Below are 21,096 nucleotides of genomic sequence, written 5' to 3' on the forward strand. Positions count from 1 at the left end.
AGGTGGAGCAGGGCTAGGATATTAAGTTGGTGCACAAGGGGCGGAGAATCAGACGGAGCTGCGCCGATCTAGCTACTAGACGTAGAGTTGCACGCAGCAGCTTGAAAATGGAAACTGTAACTCAATAAAGACTTTTACTTAATGATCGCTGGCTAGCGTGATCCTCTGTGAGCTAGGATCTTCGAGCAGCTCTGACAGTATGTAACCCGAGGCACCACTGTATAGGTAAAAAAAGGTAAAGGACCCCTGAACGGTTAAGTCCAGTCAAAAGGCAACTATGGGGTTGCAGCGCTCATCTCAATTTCAGGCCAAGGTAGCTGGCGTTTGTCCACAGACAGCTTTCTGGGTCATGTGACCAGAATGACTAAACGGCTTCTGGTGCAATGGGACACAGTGACGGAAGCCAGAGCTCACGGAAACACCGTTTACCTTCCCGCTGCAACAGTACCTATTTATCTACTTGCACTGGTGTGCTTTCGAACTGCTAGGTTGGCAGGAGCTGGGAGAGAGCAACGGGAGCTCACGCCATCGCGGGGATTCAAACCGCCGACCTTCCAATCGGCAAGTGGTTTAGACCACAGCACCACCCGTTGTGCTTACTAGTGGATCCCAGGCCTCACATTTGCACCAATGCCCTGAGCTCAGCGAAAGGAAGAGCGCCAGCGCCGCCTTCTGTAAACCAACAGGGCTGTAACAAAACACCAGACATGCCACACTTGCGTGAGCTACGTTTTCAATCTTTATTACTCCTAACCAACAACAAAGAAGTCAGAGCTTAGAAACTCCCCCTTTTAATAAGTCAGTCGAGGGGACAGGACCCTAAAACATAAGAGACGCTTGCTTTGGATGAGAACAAAAAAAGGGGGGGGGAGAAAAATAAACAGAAGTACATTGAGGCAAACAGACTCCCCTTGCCCCCCGCCCCAAATGCAATAAAGTAAATAAAGCTTGGAAGAAGGGGCAGAACAACGGGGGGGGGGGAGTACACGCCCATAAGACAAGGGAGAGGTTAAGCCGGAAGCAGAAGCAGAGGGAAATCCAGAGTCCAGGCCTCATCCGTCCACCCACTTGCATGGTTAAGAGGGTGTTGTGGCGCCATGCCTCTTTGGGGTGTGTCTCTTGTTGCAGCGCAAAGGCCTCCCGTGACAAGCAAGGCTTTCTGTTCCTTCGCAGGCCTCTCCATCACAACAGGGCCGAGGAAGAATGGGGCTCTTTTTCCGTCAGTCCTCCCGAGCGAGATTCCGAGGTAGGTGGCAGGAGAGATTGCCACAGAATTGTAGAGCCAGAAAGGACCCCTGAGGGTCATCTAGCTCAACCCGCTGCAGCACAAGAAGCTCAAGCAAAGTACCCATGGCAGGTGGCCAAAATCTACAGTCGCCCCTCCCTGGAGCAAAGATGTGTTGTTCTCAGTCAGTAGTAACAGCTCGCCTGTCCTCGCCACAGCGGAGAGGCAAGGCCTTTTCGCTCTCAGTTCTCCCCAACTTCTGTCTAGGGCCTCATCTGCACTACAGTGGTGCCCCGCAAGACGAATGCCTCGCAAGACGGAAAACTCGCTAGACGAAAGAGTTTTCCGTTTTGGAGGTGCTTCGCAAAACGAATCTCCTATGGGCTTGCTTCGCAAGACGAAAATGTCTTGCGAGTTCCTGCAGGTTTTTTTCCTTTCCCCCCCTTTTTCTAAGCCGCTAAGCCGCTTATCAGCTGATCCGATAAGCCGCTAATAGCGCTAATCCGCTAATCCTTCAATGGGCTTGCTTCGCAAGACGAAAAACCGCTAGACGAAGAGAATCACAGAACGGATTCTTTTCGTCTTGCGAGGCACCACTGTACATATGTTTAAGGTCGTATCACACCACTTTAAACAGTCATGGCCTCCCACAAAAAGAATCCTACGAACGGTAGTTTGTTAAGGGCAGTGGAAGTGGTTAGGAAAACCCTCTGGGAAGAGGGTTAGATTGCTAAACCCCTCTAGGGAATTGTAGTTTGGGAGGGGAATAGGAGAGTCTTCCTCACAACTCTCAGGACCCTTAGACTACCAACCCCAAGGACTCTTTGAGGGGAAGCCACGACTGCTTAAAGCAGTGCCTTAATTATTATTTTTCCTTTGTATCACTTTCTTTATAACTGAAACATTTTCAGTAAAATATGAATACTAAAAAAAAAATGGCTGCTTTAAATGTAAGGTGCAGGTGGAGCCATGATGTATTACGGTAGTAAGTTCTGAGGCGTTAACCTTGCATGGCAAGGTAACATTTTCCTTTTCTCCCACTGAGAGCTCCACATTCCTCCTCTGCCTCTTTTCCAGATTATAAATTCTGCTTCTTTAGTTTCTCATGCATCCATCACACCACCCAAAGGCTCAATTTCTTTATCATTGTGTGTGTGTGTGTGTGTGTGTGTGTGTGTGTGTGTGTGTACACATCAATCCTACTGCCAAGCCAGGATAGGAAAACTCCAAGATGCCTATTTGTTGGGCTTTCTGGACCCAAGATCCACCCTCCTAGAAATCTGGATTTTATGTTTTAAGACAGGCTGATGCCTACAGCCAGCTACCCTCTGCCCCTTCAAAAAAATAAAAATAAAGAGACCATGAGCCTTTGAACTCCTATTCTGAATCTTATCCATCAACAATACACTACCCCAGCATGCTTCCAGGCCCAAAGCTGAACCCTCCTTGAGTGTTTTACGGTTTCCTTCCCCTCAGTAAGTTGCACACTTATGTTGTATCCTCTTCCATAAACCGAAGAGATGGGCTTTCTCACCAATACCTCAGTGAGCAGATTTCGCACACGTGCTTCACATTTGTGGCCAAACTATTAAGAACCCCAAAAGACAAGAGCTCAAAGAAGGGGACCATCTAGCTGAACAGCGGCACATAAGCACAGCTCCCACTTTCTAATGGGGTCTCAATCCTCTCTGCTTTTCCTTTAGTCCTCAGGAAACGAAACCCTCCAGGGATTCCTGGGTCTGGAGGGTGCCATCAGCAGCTTTGGAAAGCAGAAACTGAGCAGGAGAGATTCCGAGATCCAAGCAAAACCAATTTGAGCTTCTCTAGCTAAATGCTGCAATCTGACCCTCAGTGGCCATTGAGGTTCCAATGCTACTCAGGTGGGAGCGCTGCTCAAGGCATAGTTCATGCTCCCCCTACCCACCCACCCACCCCCAAAATGTTTAGATTATTTGTGTTGAATAAGTCAATAAAGCTTTTCCTCCACGTTCAAGAGGCTTACCAAAGTTTCATGGCCCTCCCTGCTCCCCAGGTGGATTCCCTAGCATCTAGTGAAGTCTGAGTCCTTCTCAGTTAGGCATCTATGGTCTGGAGGTCAGTCCTCAGCAAGTTAAAGCTTTGTTATCCAGAGTTCAAAGTTACCCACGGGGGGAAGCAGCTATAAGAGAGGATTAGACAAATTCATGGAAGATAAGGCTAGCAGCAGCTACTAGCCATGAGAGCAATGTTCCCCCCTCAACTGTCGGAGGCAAACAGAAACACAAAAAACCCTCTAGTTGCTGGGAATCACAAGTGATTGCTGCACCCGGGTCCTGCTTGCTGGCTTTCCATAGGCATCTGAACGGCCGCTAGGACGCACGATCCTCTATGAGCCTCTGACCTGATCCATCAGCGCTCTTCTAACAGGGCTGGAGGGGCGGGGAGAAGGGAGTCGGATACAATACAGGGCGAGGAAGAGTCAAGTAAAGCTTTTCGTTTCCCAAAACATGGGTTATATTTATACGTACACAGTGTCAAAACAAAAAAGGTGAGCGAGACACCCATACGGACTCTAAATCAGGATCAAAACTCCCCAGTGGACATGGTTACTAGGTTTTCACCTCAATAGGCCTTCTTTTCCAAGAACCTCTTTCCCCCCCCCCCGCCCCGCTATTGAGGTTTGTGTGTCTACAATCTCTTCGCTTATATGTTGCAGTCGCGTGTTTCTATTCCATTGCTATCTTTCCCCCATCCCACCCTAGCCCCTGAAATAATTCCTCAACCACGTGCAGATCCGCCGGGGTCACTGCAAGAGCTGCGCCGTAGCTTTCCCCCGTTAAGCAGAATGTACAAAAAGGATTCCTCTTCCTTGTGTGGATTCTAGACTCGTTTGGTAACGTGAGGGAGAGGGCGCGCGTCTCCCGTCTCCCCCCCACACCTTTCCCGCTTCTCTTGCGCCCCCTCTTCCATTTTTTTTTTAAATTTTATTTTAGGGGCTCTCCTTCGCGTGGCTCCGCTGGTGCTTCAGCAGGTTGGCGCGCCGCGTGAACCCCTTCCCACAGTTGGAGCAGCGGTAGGGCTTGGTCCCGAAGTGGGTCCTCTGGTGGATGATGACCTCCAGGGTGGTGCCGAAGCTCCTCCCGCATTCACTGCACTTATAGGGCCTCTTGCCCAGGTGGCTGCGCTGGTGCTTGAAGAGCTGGGAGGTCTGGCTGAAGTGCTCCGGGCAGTCGGGGCACTTGTAGGGCTTCTCGCCCGTGTGGATGCGCTGGTGCCGCTCCAGGTGGGAGCTCCAGGCGAAGCTCTTCCCGCAGTACTGGCACTTGTGGTTCTTCTCCATGGCATGGCCCCGCTGGTGCGCCAGGAAGGCCGAGCTGTCGCCAAAGCGCTTGTCGCAGTCGCCGCACTTGTAGGGCCGCGCGTGCGAGTGCGTCTTGTTGTGCTGGAGCAGGTGGACCTTCTGGGCGAACTTCTCCCCGCAGGTGGGGCAGGGGAAGGGCCGCTCGCCCGTGTGGACGCGGCGGTGGCGCTCCAGGTGGGAGGCCCAGACGAAGCCCTTGCCGCACTCCTCGCACAGGTGCGTGCGCTCACGGTGGTGGCCCCTCTGGTGGCGCATCAGCGTCTGGCGGCTGCGGTACACCTTGCCGCAGTCCTCGCAGCCCAGGTGCGTCTTCTTGTGCTCCTCCAGCTCCGAGATGAGCGCGTAGCTGCGCCAGCAGGCCGGGCAGTTGTAGGGCCGCTCGCCCATGTGGTTGCGCCGGTGCTTGGCCAGGTGGGCGCTCTGGCTGTAGGTCTCCCCGCACTCGGGGCACTTGAAGGGCCGCTCGCCCGTGTGGACCCGCCGGTGGCGCTCCAGGTGGGAGGCCCAGATGAAGCACTTGCCGCAGTCGGCGCACTTGTGGGGCTTCTCGGCCGTGTGGCCCTTGCGGTGGTTCTCCAGGGCCGAGCTCTGGGCAAAGCGCTTCCCGCACTCGGGGCACTTGAAGGGCTTCTCGATCAGCTGCGAGCAGCGGTGCTGCAGCAGGTGGAAGTTCTGGCTGTAGGCCTCACCGCAGTTGAGGCACTTGAAGGGCTTCTCGCCCGTGTGCATCCGGCGGTGGCGCTCCAGGTGGGAGCTCCAGATGAAGCTCTTGCCGCAGTCCGAGCACTGGAAGGGCTTCTCCCGCGCCGCGTTGGCCTCGCTCCGCTGGCGGCCCCGGGGCGGCGCATGCAGGCTCCTTGTGCAGTCCGAGCAGCGGCTCTCCAGACTCTTCTTCAGCGCATGCCCTCGTTGAGTCGCTTTGTCCTTCTTCACCACCGGGATGATCTTGGGGGGAGGTGGCGGTGGTGGCGGCGGCGGCTGCTGCTTGGGCGGTGCGCGGCGCACCACGGGCTTGACTCGCCTGGGGGTGCTTTGAGACGTGCCTGGCCGCAGCTCCTCGGGCCCTTCGTCCTCCTCCTCTTCATCGTCCTCCTCCTCTTCTTCCTCTTCATTGTTGTTACTGTTCAGCAGCTTGTCTGCAGCTGGAAAACAAGGCAACCACCTTAGGAAGGCCAAAATGTGTGAATTTATACAGCAGTAACACCTATAGATTGCACGTGAAATGTAGCAACACCCCCTCCGTAGAACTGTACAGTTGGATACTGGAAGAATAAGAAATCAAGATAGCTTTTATATATATATATATAAATGGAAATGGTTTGTTGAATATTTACAGGTAATTTGTAAACAGATAAAATGATTGGCCAGATTATTGTTATAACCTGCTGTTTTATAATAAGAGTAGGTTTTTAAAGTAGATGAATAAATTGTGGGAATCTTGAGGATTACACCCCACATAAATGAGCAAATTAAGTTAGTTTGGATAGGTAGGCAGAATATGTTAAAAATAAATTTAAGGAACCGCAGAAAGAGGGAGAAGGAAGTCAAGCTCTGAAATGTTATTATGATTGTAAAATTAGTGAAATGTATAAACTTGAAAAGCATAATTTTTTTAAAAAAAAGAACTGTACAGTTGGAAGGGACCCCGAGGGTCATCTATTCCAGCCCCCTGAAATGCAGGAATCTTTTGTCCAATATGAGCCTTGAACCCTGAGATTTAGAGAATAAGCTATCCAGAAGTTGCTACAAAGGAATGCAGCACAAGCATTAACATAGCAACTGTAAAATCAGCCAAGTCACACCTTAGTTGTAAAGCATCAATCAACTCTAACCCATTAGCAGTTTACATGGGCAATTAGTTCCCTTTATTGCTACCCAATTGTACAGGTAAACACATGAAATTCTGACTGCTACAATTTTAAAAACGTGGGGGGGGGGGAGATGTCTTTAGCCTTTGCATTATCTTACCTTTCACAACCTTGGATCCCCAGATGTTTTTGAACTACAACTCCCATGATCCCTGACCAATGGCCATGCTGGCTGTGAATGATGGGAGCTGTAGTCCAGCAATGTCCAGGGACCCAAAGTTTAGAAAGGCTGTATTAATAGCATCTTGACTTTTTTTGTAAGCCGCTTGGGGGGGGGGAGTGCAGGTTGTTAGGTATCGTGGACTAGGACTTGAGAGAACAGGGTTCAAATCGCCATTCAGCCATGTAGCTGACTGGCATAACCTTTGGCCAATCTCTCTCTCCCTCCCTCACAGGGTTGTTGTGAGGAGAAAACAAGAAGAAAGAGAATAACATAGGCCACTTCTAAGCTCCTTGGTGGAGACAGTGATATATAAATGTAAGAAATAAATACAGGATACAAACTCAAGCTTAACACTAAAAAGTCAGGGTGACTGGGGGGGGCGTGTAAAAAAGGGTTACTTCCACTTTAATTACTTTTTCTCCCAAGTGTCTATTTTAAAAGGCTGCAGGCAAAGTGTTTTTTTAATTTTTGTGCAGCATTAAAGGTAAAGGTACCCCTGACCATTAGGTCCAGTCGTGACCGACTCTGGGGTTGCGGCGCTCATCTTGCTTTATTGGCCAAGGGAGCCGGCGCTTGTTCTCAGACAGCTTCCAGGTCACGTGGCCAGCATGACTAAGCTGCTTCTGGCGAACCAGAGCAGCGCACGGAAACGCCGTTTACCTTCCCGCTGGAGCGGTACCTATTTATCTACTTGCACCTTGATGTGCTTTCGAACTGCTAGGTGGGCAGGAGCAGGGACCAAGCAATGGGAGTTCACCCCGTCGTGGAGATTCGAACCACTGACCTTCTGATCAGCAAGTCCTAGGCTCTGTGGTTTAACCCACAGTGCCACCCGCGTCCCTTTTGTGCAGCATTACAGGCCCTTTAATAACAACAGGAAGAAAGGGATGGGCATATGTGATAAGAAAACAGAAAAGGTGGTTAAGTCCAGAGCTCTCCAACATAGGAAGTGCTATAGTTGTGCCATATAATAGTAATTTTATTTATCTCATTTCAGGTCTGATGGTAAAAAAAAACACCTGAGAGCGGTTTGCAAAATGTATGCAGAACGTCTTTCCCAGTACCGCTGCATTAAAAACAGAATCGTCACCATCAACCATCACTATCAGTTGTGGGGGAACCGTTGGCCTGCCAGAGGTTGCTCAACTACAACTCCCATCAGTCCCAGCAAACCTGGCTCAGGCCAGGCGTAGTAGGAGATGATTGAGCAAGATCTGGAGGGCCAAAGGCACCCCACAGCTGATCTACATCAATGAACAGACACACAAACTCCACACACAGAATGTCTGGGATGAAAAGACTGGCATAGAGGAGTTCTGGAACTCTGGACAAAAATAAGGGCAGGGGATTGGAAGAGACAGGAATCTTGCAGCACAGGAAAAGCAAAAACGAAGGGGACCGAGTAGGCTCTGGGTGAACAAGAAAGGAGCTTTAGGGTGTAGGAAGAAATGGAGTGAAAGAGACAATTAATAATAATAATAATAATAATTTATTATTTATACCCCGCCCATCTGGCTGGGCTTCCCCAGCCACTCTGGGCGGCTTCCAACCAAATATTAAAATGCAGTAATCCATCAAACATTAAAAGCTTCCCTAAACAGGGCTGCCTTCAGATGTCTTCTCAAAGTTTGGTAGTTGTTGTTCTCTTTGACATCTGGTGGGAGGGCGATCCACAGGGCGGGCGCCACTGCCGAGAAGGCCTTCTGAGCTAGCACAAAAGTCCCTGGGAGGGTAATTAAAGCCACAATCGCTCCATATATTTAAAGCACTATGATACCGCTTTAAACAGGTGTAGCTCCCCCACCCCACCCCAATGATTCCAGGAATTGTAGTTTGCTAAGGGTGCCAAGAGTTGTTGGGGGGGGCACTACTCTCTTCACAGAACAATAATTCCCAGAGTTCCCTGGGAGAATGGGTTGCCTGCTAAACCACTCTGGGAATTATAGCACTGGGAGGGGAATAAGGGGTCTCTTTTAACAGCTCCCAGCACCCTTTGCAAACTACAGCTCCCAAAAGGTGCAGTGCAAAAGTGGCCCAAAATGGTATCTATCCCCCAGGGACTAAAAGAAAAGGAAGCATCTGATTGGCCCATGTTAGAACAGAATGTTGGACAAGATGGAATCCAGTTACAGATAGGTAGCCGTGTTGGTCTGCCATAGTCAAAATAAAAAAATTCCTTCCAGTAGCACCTTAAAGACCAACTAAGTTAGTTCTTGGTATGAGCTTTCGTGTGCATGCACACTTCTTCAGATACACTTCTTCAGATACACTTCAGTGTATCTGAAGAAGTGTGCATGCACACGAAAGCTCATACCAAGAACTAACTTAGTTGGTCTTTAAGGTGCTACTGGAAGGAATTTTTTTATTTTGAAGATGGAATCCAGCACAGCTCATCTTAAGCTTCTTATGAAGATGAAACACGCGAGGCTGTAGGAAATTGGGACTCTGGCAGCGTGGGAAAAGGGGCAAGAGTGAGGAGGGTGGGCATAGGAAATAGGAGATGACGGCAAAACAGGAACCTGCTAAAGAACACACCTGGCAAAAGGATACCCAATTCCAAAAAATAAATACTCACCAGGAAGAACAGGGAAGAAGAAAACCGGAATCTCAGCCCCTGTGTTCCTTGCTTCCATTGAAGCAGCCTGCCTCTCTCCTCTCAGGGAGGCAGCTGAGGGAGGGAGAAGGGCAATTTATTGGCTGGAAAGGGCACTCACTCTCTTTGTGGGTGGGGTCTTTAAAGAGCATCTCCTGGGGCACATTTAAGCTACGGTGCTGAAAGGACTCTTTAAGACAAACCCACGCTCCTTTCTCTTACCCTGCAGGACCCTCCGACCCCCACGCCCCCAAGGTAAAGGAAATGCAAACTGTCTCCAGATCTCTGTGGATAACAGCAGGGATGCAGGTGATCCACAGGCAGAAAATGGGGAAAAGATCTGGGAAACAAAGGCATTAAATGGCCAGTATCTTATTAGAAAAGAAAGCTAGATGGATCGTCAAGTGGCAAGAATAGTAACAGGAGCTCAAGGAAGAACCGGTGCTTGATTTCTCAGCACTGTTGTGGAAGCAGCAGACAAATTGGTTCCAGGTGCTATGGAAGCCTTGATGGCCAGAGAAAGCTGCTTCCTTAAAGGGTTGCAGAAAGTATAGGGTACTTTTCCCCAAGTTTACAAGCCCAGTGAAGAGGTTCTGTGTTATGCCAAGTGAGTAAAAAGTGCTTTGTTTAATGCTGAACAGAAAGAGAGGCCTCTTCAATTTTTATTGGGTTATAACCCTTTAGATCAGTCTTTCTCAACCTTGCATTCCTGAATGTTGCTGGACCACAACTCCCATCATTCCCAGCCAAAATGGCCAGCGGTCAGGGATGATGGGAGTTGTAGTTCAAAAAAACATCTGGGGACCCGAGCTTGAGAAAGGCTGGCTTAGATAGTGGAGTTAAATTTTTAATGTTCAATGTTTGATGATGCTTTTATAGGTGTTGGAAGCCGCCCAGAGTGGCTGGGGCAACCCAGTTAGATGGGTAGGGCGCTAATAAGGCTAATATATTATTATTATTATTATTATTATTATTATTATTATTATTATTATTATAACAGAAATAGTGCTCCAGCGGCACGGCAGCAGTGGGAGGCCCCATTAGCTAAAGTGGTGCTTCAGGTTAAGAACAGTTTCAGGTTAAGAACAGACCTCCAGAACGAATTAAGTTCTTAACCCGAGGTACCACTGTATATTATATTCTATTCTGGAAACCTGTTTCCTAAACCTATGGATGATACAGAATGTGTAGCCAGGGTTTCCAAGTTTAATGAGCAGGCCTTTTCCTACCTAGGATTCTGTCTTCTCAAACGTTAGAACTGGAGCACCGTACATTTCACACAAGACAACATCCATCTTAAAAGAGTCCTACGGATCTCACAGCAGCTTCTTGCTTGGCCTGCAGGTGCAATTGGTCCTTACAAAAAGTGAGCTGCACAAAAGCGGAACTTGCTTCTGCACAAGCAGACCCGGAAGGGGGATAAAAGCCGAGGCGCTGAGCGACTCCACCCCACCCCTATCCATACTTCCACACCATCCATGGAGCATCTTCCATGAGTGTTGTATGGGACTGCAAACCTGACACGGGTTGTCTTGGGTGTTCTGGAACAGGTGTAATAAACGTAAATCTGCCTTTATTCCCTTATGGGGGACACCAGAGCCCTTATAGAGTCCTTTGCAGGTTCTCCATCTGTGGAGGTAATCTGCCAGACAGGAGGTAAACAAAGCACTCAGATTTCTGTTGTAGGCCGCCCTTTCTGTGATGTAGGTGTGATGTATCCGGAGGGTGGTCTTGGACTCCAAGGCGGGCAATTTAAAATGTCTATAAAAGGGCGGGCACACCTTTGTTTGGGGTCCTCCTCCTGCGTGTGAAGGGGGCACCCTGTTGCAACAGTTCAATAAAGATCAGGCTTACTAGCTGCTTTGCTTCTCAATATTCTCTGGTTGGCCTCAGTTATTCTCTCCTACCGATGGAGAACCTGCAAAGGACTCTATAAGGGCTCTTGTGTCCCCCATAAGGGAATAAGGGCAGATTTACGTTTATTACACAGGTGAGGTATGGAAGCCAGCCTCGGGGCGCGGGGAGCCAAGGTCCATCCTTCTGAGGTCATTACGGAGGTCATTTTTCACTCAGGAGTCCCATGGACTGCAAGAAGATCAAACCTATCCATTCTTAAGGAAATCAGCCCTGAGTGCTCACTGGAAGGACTGATCGTGAAGCTGAGGCTCCAATACTTTGGCCACCTCATGGGAAGAGAAGACTCCCTGGAAAAGACCCTGATGTTGGGAAAGATGGAGGGCACAAGGAGAAGGGGACGACAGAGGACGAGATGGTTGTACAGTGTTGTCGAAGCTACAAACATGAGTCTGACCAAACTGCGGGAGGCAGTGGAAGACAGGAGTGCCTGGCGTGCTCTGGTCCAGGGGGTCACGAAGAGTCGGACACAACTAAACAACAACAAAATTAACTCTGCGAATTAAGCGAAAGAACTGCATGAGGGGGAGAATTGGACTCCCCCCCCCCCGGCACAGAGTAGCTTTTGAACTCCCTGTTCAAGTCGGGCAGAGCAGCCAGGGGAGAGGTCTGACTGAAGCCCTCGTACGCCTCACGTCCAGCACATTGCATCAAAGCAAGCGAGAGTTGTTGTGCAGGGACTAAGCACACACGTCTCGGCTTATGCGGCCTGTTTGACAGGTTTCAGACCTGCCTATTTGGAATGTTATTCCCTAGGGAGGAATGTTGCATGTACAGTGGTATCTCAGGTTAAGAACTTAATTCGTTCTGGAGGTCCGTTCTTAACCTGAAACTGTTCTTAACCTGACGCACCACTTTAGCTAATGGGGCCTCCTGCTGCCGCCACGCCACAGGAGCACGATTTCTGTTCTCATCCTGAAGCAAAGTTCTTAACCTGAGGTACTATTTCTGGGTTAGCAGAATCTGTAACCTGAAGCGTCTGTAACCCGAGGTACCACCGTAATGCAAAACCAAGAGGTTCCCTAGGCAAGACGAGAGGAGCTCCCGTCAAACGGTGAGCTGGGTGCCTAGAAAACTGTTGTCGGAACCTCACTATCTGAAATGTTGTGCTTGTACCCCATTTGCTCCTTGAGGTGGGAAAGCTGTGTGTCTTTTTCCCAGCCAAGTTCTTCATCTGCTCCCTGGGAATTTAAAATGCGTGCAACTGTGACTATAAACTGTAACCTGGTACATTTCTGCTTCCTGATGATGATGATGATGATGATAATAATAATAATAATAATAATAATAATAATAATAATAATAATAATTTTATTTACACCCCACCCATCTGGCTGGGTTTCCCCAGCCACTCTGGGCAGCTAATAATAATAATAATAATAATAATAATAATAATAATAATAATAATAATAATAATAATAATAATTTTATTTACACCCCACCCATCTGGCTGGGTTTCCCCAGCCACTCTGGGCAGCTGACAGCACATATGAGATCTTGCCTCTGCTATGAGTCTCCGAATCTCTCAGGCCATTCTCATCTAAGAATAAGGAGTCTGAGGGTCTCTCGTGGGTTTTTTCCTCCCTTTCTGGGAAATTCACACTGCTTCCCCCCTCACCTTTTTTTCAGAACAAAGAACACCACTTCCCTGAAAATGTTATCAGTGAAACACACACACAAAAAAGAGGAGCAAAACCAAGTACGAACGGAAGAGGAGAACCGATACAAAGCAGAAGGTAAATGGGATTCTTACCAAGAGACATCAGTGTCTCGTAGCTCTCCTGCATGACATCTCGATATAGTGCCCTCTGCCGCGGGTCCAGATACACCCATGGCTCCATGGCAGAATGAGTTCTCAGGAATCCAGCAGCACCTACCAACAAGAAATGAAACCCATTCAACATCTGCCTCTTTATTGGAATGTACTACTTAGGGGGGGACGCGGGCGGCGCTGTGGGTGAAACCACAGAGCCTAGGACTTGCCGATCAGAAGGCCGGCGGTTCAAATCCCCGTGGCAGGGTGAGCTCCCGTTGCTCAGTCCCTGCTCCTGCCCACCTAGCCGTTCGAAAGCACGTCAAAGTGCAAGTAGATAAATAGGTACCACTCCGGCGGGAAGGTAAACGGCATTTCCGTGCGCTGCTCTGGTTCGCCAGAAGCGGCTTAGTCATGCTGGCCACATGACCCAGAAGCTGTACTCTGGCTCCCTCGGCCAATAAAGCGAGAGGAGGGCCACAACCCCAGAGTCGGCCACGACTGGACCTAATGGTCAGGGGTCCCTTTACTGTTACTACTTAGGGGTGGCTTAGCTGCGACCTTCTGGAGACCATTGAACAACATCTCCCATCATCTCAGACTGTTGGCCGTGCTGGCTGGGGGCTGGACTTGGGAGTCCAAAGGCATCCATTCAGAGGACCACAGGTCTCCCCCCCCCATCGGCCCCCTGCTATGCCTTAGAGAACATTAGGAGGAGAAGCAACAGGTTTCTTTGCTCATAAAATCACCAGCCAACAGCAGGTTAATGGACAAGAGGAGACAGCCTGGTTAAAGGACTTCCGCAAGATTCAGTACACAGTGTCGCAACCTCTGCAGGTGTGCTGGGTTTTAAATATACTCACTGCCTTCTTTCACAGGCATGATAAGAGGTGTTATATGCGTACATAGAACTGTTATTCTGAGAGGCCCAGGAAAGGACCAAATTAAGGTGTTTTTACACCAAATGGAAAAGCTGGAATTTGGCAAATGGGTACTCCGGCACACCTTAATTGCAATGTCTGGAAGTAGGACCTTTACAAAAATAAACACACATACACATCTGCCATTGATGCTTTTGCTGAGATTCCTGCAAACTGGATGACCCTCGGGGTCCCTTCCAACTCTACAATTCTATGATTCTATGATCTGTATAAATATGCTCTACAAACTCACCCACAGCCAGAATTCCAAGAGTGGAAGCCAAAAAAAAAAAACCCAGTCTCTAACACAGCATAGGCCCGTGGGATCTCTCCCACCCCCCCGCAACCTCCACACAAGTGGGATCCAACTGAGTCCTACTCAGAGTAGACCCATTGGAATTAATTAATGCAAGTTGATGGTTCAGTGGATCTACTCTGAGTAGGGCTAGCATGGGCTACAACCCAATTTATTTATTTGTTAAGCTTTCTTATAGCAGTTTCCAACCTCAATGAGGTTTGCATAAAGTAGCAAAAACTAAACTGGAAAACGCACACTTTTAACAAAAATCAAAGCCTCGAGGCTTCAAAGGAGCAAAGCAAACCATCGAAAAGCCATGCTGAAGAAGGCTGTTTTCACCGCCTGCCTATACAGCGCTGAGGGATGTGGCTCTAGCTGCCTTTCCTTCTGAAAGGCAATTTCACAGCTGAGGGTGCCACTGCAGAAAAGGCCCCGTCTCACATTTCAATTTATAGGGGCTTTGATATTTTCAAACTTCCCTAAACGCCCAAAGGGAAGGACACCTCCACCAGCCACTGTACCCAACTTATGCCAGGAAGATACACCTTGACAGATTCTGATTTAACATTCAGATTGGGGGGGGGGGAGTTTTTGCAATTGTTTCTTCACACCGAACACCTCCAAATCAAATCAGGATTAAGTGGTTTTCTAAGGACGGTGGGGGCATGGGTGCTATGTTCGAAACTGTGGACAGGCGTCGGCTCCCTCGGCCTGAAGCGAAATACTGTGGGGGGGGGGCATCAGCAGAGGGAGAAGGGGATACAGTGGTACCTCGGGTTAAGTACTTAATTCGTTCTGGAGGTCCGTTCTTAACCTGAAACTGTTCTTAATCTGAAGCACCACTTTAGCTAATTGGGCTTCCTGCTGCCGTCACGCCACAGAAGCACAATTTCTGTTCTTATCCTGAAGCAAAGTTCTTAACCTGAGGTAATATTTCTGGCTTAGCGGAGTCTATAACCTGAAGCGTCTGCAACCCGAGGTACCGCTGTAGTTTCATTCTCCAGGGTGAGAGAGTCCTGTTCCTGTGGATCTTGCCCAATAACCCCAGAAAGGAAACAGCAGGGAGGCGGGTGATGTTTAACAACTCTTGTTGTTAAATACGGGGTGGTGTGCATTTCCCCTGGTGCTTAGCTGGCTGCAGTGGGTGAGAAAAGAAGCTGCTGGCCCCCTAAGCTGAGAGCCTGTTTTTAGGACCTCCTCCTTTCTCTCACCCGTAAAGGAAGCATTTGGGGTGGTTCACTGGACCTTCTTTCCATTGGCATTCCCGACACACATCCCAATGTGACCAACTTGGATTTGTGTCTTTGCTATTCAGATTCCTTTACTGTGCTTCCACAAGGGCATCTTTCTCTTGTACAGTGGTACCTCAGGTTAAGTACTTAATTCGTTCCGGAGGTCCGTACTTAACCTGAAACTGTTCTTAACCTGAAGCACCACTTTAGCTAATGGGGCTTCCTGCTGCTGCCGCGCCTCCAGAGCACGATTTCTGTTCTCATCCTGAAGCAAAGTTCTTAACCTGAAGCACTATTTCTGGGTTAGCGGAGTCTGTAACCTGAAGCGTATGTAACCTGAAGCGTATGTAACCCGAGGTACCACTGTATTAGGAGATGCTGTTTTGTTTTGTTTTTTTAAATTATAATGGCTTGTTTTCTTGGGAGGCTTTTGGAACTCGGCTCCACCGTGGGAAAAGCAGCGTGCAAAACATTAAATTGTTTATTTATTTTTTAAGAAACAAAAACCCTTAAGTACCTGAATGCTGCATTGGCCTAGCAACTCAGGACGGTGCAATTGCAACATAGCAGCGCCGTTTGTGAGTCTGATAGGGGCAGGAAAGGGGTTGGAAACACCAAGCTGCCCCACTTAATACCCAGAGAAAATTTCTACTACATTTAAAATGCCGCCTACTGCCCATGCCCCATTGTTGAATCGCTTGCAAAGCTCCAGCCCTTCTGCAGGCATCCATCTCATTGGACTGTTCCTGGTTTCCATGGCGGCCAGATTCAATACAGAACAGGCTTCACTGCTCTTTAAGGATGTTTACACTACTGAGCTTATACTAATTCAACAGCCATGCCCGCCCCCACCCCACTCCCAACACGAAACCCTGGAGACTGTGGTTCTACAGGGAGCAGAAAAGGTCTCAGAAATTCCTGTCCAATTCCACAAAGGTGGGGCCACCAAGTTTCTTCCCCAAAACAGTGTCTGGCTAAACCTTTAATCTGCTCATATTCTCTGCACTGTGGCTTTTGCATAGGAATTTCTGCAGCTCTCTTCAAGTAATAAAAGCTGTCCCAAGTCTTGCTTATTCTGCCTTCCAACTCCAGAGGTAATGTGAATTTTTAAATTCCATTTTTAAAGCTCATTGGGGCCTTCAGGGTCACAAATTCTGGACCTTCTCCCGTTCAAGGTCAGTGCAGTTTGCCATTCTCCATCCCCTCAGGACCCAAAAAACCTGCCATATATAGGAATCTTCTAGCTGCATGACCAGGACCCTGTTGTTTTGCAGACCCGGAAGCGGATGGTTTGATCCTCTCAATCAGGCATAGACAAACTCCGGCCCTCCAGATGTTTTGGAACTACAATTCCCATCATCCCTAGCTAACAGGACCAGTGGTCAGGGATGATGGGAATCGTAGTCTCAAAACAACTGGAGGGCCGGAGTTTGCCTATGCATGCTCTTAATACAGGGGTGTGTGGGAATCTATGGTGCGTCAGGTGCTGATGTGGACTACAATTCCCATCATCCCTAGACCTTGGCCACCCTGACAGGGGCTGCTGGGAGTCCCAACGATGGATATAGAAGACTGCAGGTTCCCTATTGCCGGTCTAGAAGATTCCCTTCCGCTGCTTACGCAGGATGTGATTGGCTACATTGCATGACAGGCCCGTCGCAAACCAATCAGGGAGCTTCCCAGCTGAGCAGAGATTTGAACCCACAGCTCCCACACCCAAGCTTAGCATTCAGTGCACCAGGCCAGTCACAGCAACTGGAGAGCGTGTGGTTTAGGCTTGAACCCCAGCTTGGAACCCAAAGTATGAGCTCACTCTCCTCGGCTAGCCTACCTCGCAGAGTTGGTAGTCTCCTCGCAGGAGACCATAAACTCCCCCCTCAGCCCCTTCGAAGAAACGAGGAATATTTATCATCAACAGCACCTCGCTGATGAATATCGCTGACGGATTTTAACTCCCTGTGGGTATAATAACTCTCCCAGCACATTTGAAAGCTGACCTCTTGCTGATTTTAATTTGACATATACAAAAGGGTGGGATATCAAAAGGCAGAGGAAAAAATAAGAACAGATAAAGGGTTGGAGAGCCACACACAAACTATTACCCAATCCGGAGCATGTTTATTTGCACAGCGGCAATACTTATTTGGATTGCTAATTTCTTGTGCAATCTGCTATTGGTTAGTCAGGTAAAGAGTCTACAAACAGGGTGTGTGAGACCAGTTGCAGTTTAGCTCTCCCAAGATTGGGAGGGAATGCTTTTTTTAAAATAAAATAAAAACACAAATAAAAAAGGGGGTGGGAAACCAGAAACTGTGATGCCTCATGTTAAAGAGATTCCACCCTGCCTCCAAACTGGCTCCCTTCAGGAGTTTTGAACTACAACTCCCAGTGGGCTGGAGCTGATGAGAGATGTGGTCTAAGACAGCTGGAGGGCACCAGGTTGGAAAATGCTGCCTTATGCAGTTCAGAAGGTCCAGCTTGAGATATTTAGGGCAACTCAAGGCATAAAGTCCAAACGGTGCTATGTCCTACACTGCAAGGGTTCAAAAGCAGATTAAAAACGGAGAAATCTGTGCAAGCCTTATTTATAATATTGTTCAAGGTGCTGCAAGTTCTTTGTTCATAATTTGTTTGCTTTAGCGAGGCATGAGCTTCTGTATACCAGAAACCACTACATCAGAGGCATCGTTTGATAAAACAGGCTCTCCTCCAGGAAAGCTTAGGGCATAATGAAGCACAACGTTTTTGTGGATTTCGACACAACATGCTATACTGTTGAGCAGGGTAGCTAACTGGTCGTGCACCATATGTTGCTGAACTACAACTCCCATCAACCCTGGCCTAGATTGGCTAGGGCAGATAGGAGCTGGAAGCCCAAAAACATCCAGGGGGTTAGTGCCCTTGCTCATCTAAACCTGGCTCTCCAACTGTTGGACTACAACTCCCATCATCCGTAGATAGCAGGACCAGTGGTTAGGGATGATGGGAATTATAGTCCAACAACAACAACTGGAGAACCAAATTTGGGAAATCCTCGACTAGAATAACTGGAAATTTGCCTCCATATTTCACCCAATGCTAAGACCATTTCTGTTCTTCCAATTCATCTTCTAATAAGGCTTTTTCAATACTGGATTTTAAAAAAAAGTTTGCATGTTTTCATACTTTGCCAAATTCTTCTGTTAGCAGAAGGCAAACTTGGCTACTTCAGAACATAGAATAATAAGAATTTTATTGTTGGAACTGAGCTATCCTGCAGCATCTCAGGGATCACTCTCAGCAACTTTTAAAAACACATACAAGTGCAAATATAAAATTGCAATAAGCATAAATACAGCAGTATGTGATACCGGTTAATTTCTGAGATTTCACATTGCTGTGCTCATACCCTAAGGGTCCCTGAGAGCTTAACTCCTAAAGCCATGTAAGAAATCTCTTTCAAAAATCTTGTAAGAATTACTAATAATTCCTGGAAGCAGTAGCATTGCGAAGACTAGATACAAAGCAAGAAAACTTAACATGACAAAGGTGGGCGTAACTTCTGGTACAAAAGCGGGCAGGGACGCTGTTTTATTTACCCCCCCCGCCCCCATATTAAAGTAACCCACAAGAAAGGGCTAGGAGTTTCTGCGTGGGGATGAACTGAACGCGCTCGGCTACCACGAAAAAGAAAAAAGGAAACCCGGATTGCTTGCAAATTAAAACTTTTGTGCGTGCTGCAACACGCTTACGAGGCTACCCAGAAAACTAAATCCGGGCCTTAACCCCCGAAATCTATAGGGACAGATGGGAAACGGCTTGCTCCGATTCCACTGCAGGAGGACGCAGGAGCCCAATTCGATTTGGCCATTGATCTTCTAAGGAGGTGGAAAAAATAATCAAGTCTCCTTTTCTCTCCCTCCCCCCCCCCGGCGGCCAATTTGGCGCTCGCCCTTGTTCCCAGTCCCACCCACCCCCTGCAGCAAAATGGGCCGAGGCTTAATCGCTCCCCCCTCCTCCCCTTTAAAGGGCTCCCCACCCCTCAACCGGCAGAAGGGCTTTGCTTCGCCATCCCTTCCCTCCCACCCCCCACCATGAAACAAAAAAATGAGCGGGGGGGAGGAGGGATCAGGGCCAATTAGTCGGCAATCCCTCCAGGCCTCGATCCCGCGCGCAGCCCCTCCCTCACCTCTCCGCGGGGATCCTCGCCTTTGGTCACCTGCAGCGCGGCTCCGGCAAGTTTGCAGATCGGCCGGGGGGGGGTCGTCCCTGCTGCGTGTTGTGGGGTGGGGGGGTAAAGGAGGAGAAGCAGCAGCAGCAGCCGCTTCAGCTTAATCCGGATGTGCAGCGGCGGCTGACTCAGGAAACTCCGCCTCTCTCGGTGCGGGGCTGCCGAGCGGCGGCGGCGGCAGAGAAGGGCGCAGCTCGGGCGGCTGGCAGCAGGAAGGGGAGCCCTCTGCTGGGCGAGGACCCCCAGATCGGGATCGCGAGTGGCTCTTGCAGCGAGGGGGGGGGTTGGGGTGTGTGGATGAAAGATGGGGTGGATGAAGAAGAGCTTGCTCTCTTTAATAAATAAATCGATCGATCCTATCTGGAATATATCTATATTTATGTCTTCTGGACTGGTTGCTACTCTCATCCGAGTTTCCTCCGCGGTGACCTTAAAATGTTTCTTCTCGACCTGCCCGTGCGAGTTTTCCCGCAAAGGAAAAGGGTGTCTCTCCCCCCCCCCCCCCCAGAGTTGAAAAAGAATCTCCGTCGGCGTTCTAGATCTTTGGGCGCGTTCTAGATCGTTGGGCGCGTTCTAGAAGGCGAGCGGTTTCGGTGCGTTCTGGGGAATCCTTGCCGCTGGAGGGAAATCGGAGAATTGCAGAGTTGGAAAGGGACCACGAGGGTCCAAAACCCCCATGCAATGCAGGAATCTTTCGCCCAGGGGTGCCAACTGGGAAAAATGATTAGGGAGGCACAGGTAGGCCCGCATCACAAGACATGGCACGCAAACACCATTTGAACGGCAATGCCGTATCAACTGGGGTGGGGGGCGACCCCCTCAAATATTTTATTGGGAGGAACCAAAAGGACCTCGGCCTCAAGGAGTTGGCTCCTGTGTTTTCGTCCAACGTGGGAACCCAGGACCTGAGATTAAGAGTCTCATGCTCTACGGACTGAGCTATCCTTGGCCCCTGAATGATCTTCCACCCACTGGAGGAAGGACTTAATTTGAAAGGGGTGGGGAAGTGGTTACCCTTCCCGATTTTATAATTTTGTCACCTCTCCGTTTCTGTTGTAGTAAGGATGTTGCCCTGGGTTACATAAAGCGACTGACCGAATTGAGCAATTGCAAGCAGGACGTGAGTGCGATTCCTCTTCCCTCCTGTGGCTTCTGGCTCCAGCTGTGGAAGCAGTTCATAGGGACATCATAGCTAGCAGCCACTGATAAGTCTTCTCCATAAATCTGTCCAAGCCTCTTGCAAAACTTGGTGGCCACCACTGCCTTCTGCAGGAACCAGTTCCATGGTTTTAACTATGCGCTGTGTGAAGAGGTGCTTTTTTAAACAAAAAATCTGCCCTGATAAAGATGAAGAGCAACTTACAAAAAATTGGAATGAACAATACACAGCCTAGTCTAGCCCAGGGATAGGGAACCTTTTTCAGCCTGAGGGGGAGCTCTGAGGCCAAAAGCTACCCACCCTCCTGGTAGGCAGCCTCTGATTCAGAAAGACAGATGTGTCATACATACCTAAGCGTGTGGTTTTTCTGTTACACAATTGGTTGAGGAGCCAATAATGTTTCCTACCTACATTCCAATGT

General features: G+C 48.9%; 1 protein-coding gene across 2 annotated transcripts; it reads right to left on the reverse strand.

Annotated features, from left to right (window-relative positions):
- Positions 1-3,694: 3,694 nt before the first annotated feature.
- On the reverse strand, positions 3,695-20,000 carry LOC308580733 (uncharacterized protein). 2 transcript variants are annotated; one of them, XM_081182843.1, is made up of 3 exons: positions 19,505-20,000; positions 12,857-12,976; positions 3,695-5,707 (listed from the first exon to the last, which is right to left on the reverse strand). In XM_081182843.1, the coding sequence occupies exons 2-3, from the start codon at positions 12,942-12,944 to the stop codon at positions 4,194-4,196; spliced, it is 1,602 nt and encodes a 533-aa protein (XP_081038969.1). In that variant the 5' UTR covers positions 12,945-12,976; positions 19,505-20,000; the 3' UTR covers positions 3,695-4,193. The 2 variants fall into 2 exon arrangements, with proteins under 2 accessions (XP_081038969.1, XP_081038968.1); XM_081182842.1 differs by having other exon boundaries at positions 19,475-19,999.
- Positions 20,001-21,096: the final 1,096 nt, after the last annotated feature.

The sequence above is a fragment of the Podarcis bocagei genome (assembly GCF_964188305.1).
Source record: "Podarcis bocagei genome assembly, chromosome: 2".
In the NCBI taxonomy this organism is placed as follows: domain Eukaryota; kingdom Metazoa; phylum Chordata; class Lepidosauria; order Squamata; family Lacertidae; genus Podarcis; species Podarcis bocagei.

Coding starts and splice junctions, on each gene's coding strand:
- LOC308580733 (XM_081182843.1), bottom strand. CDS start 12,944: ATGGAGCCATGGGTGTATCTGGACCCGCGGCAGAGGGCACTATATCGA. Junction 5,708..12,856: donor CGAGACACTGATGTCTCTTG/GTAAGAATCCCA, acceptor CTTGTTTTCCAG/CTGCAGACAAGCTGCTGAAC.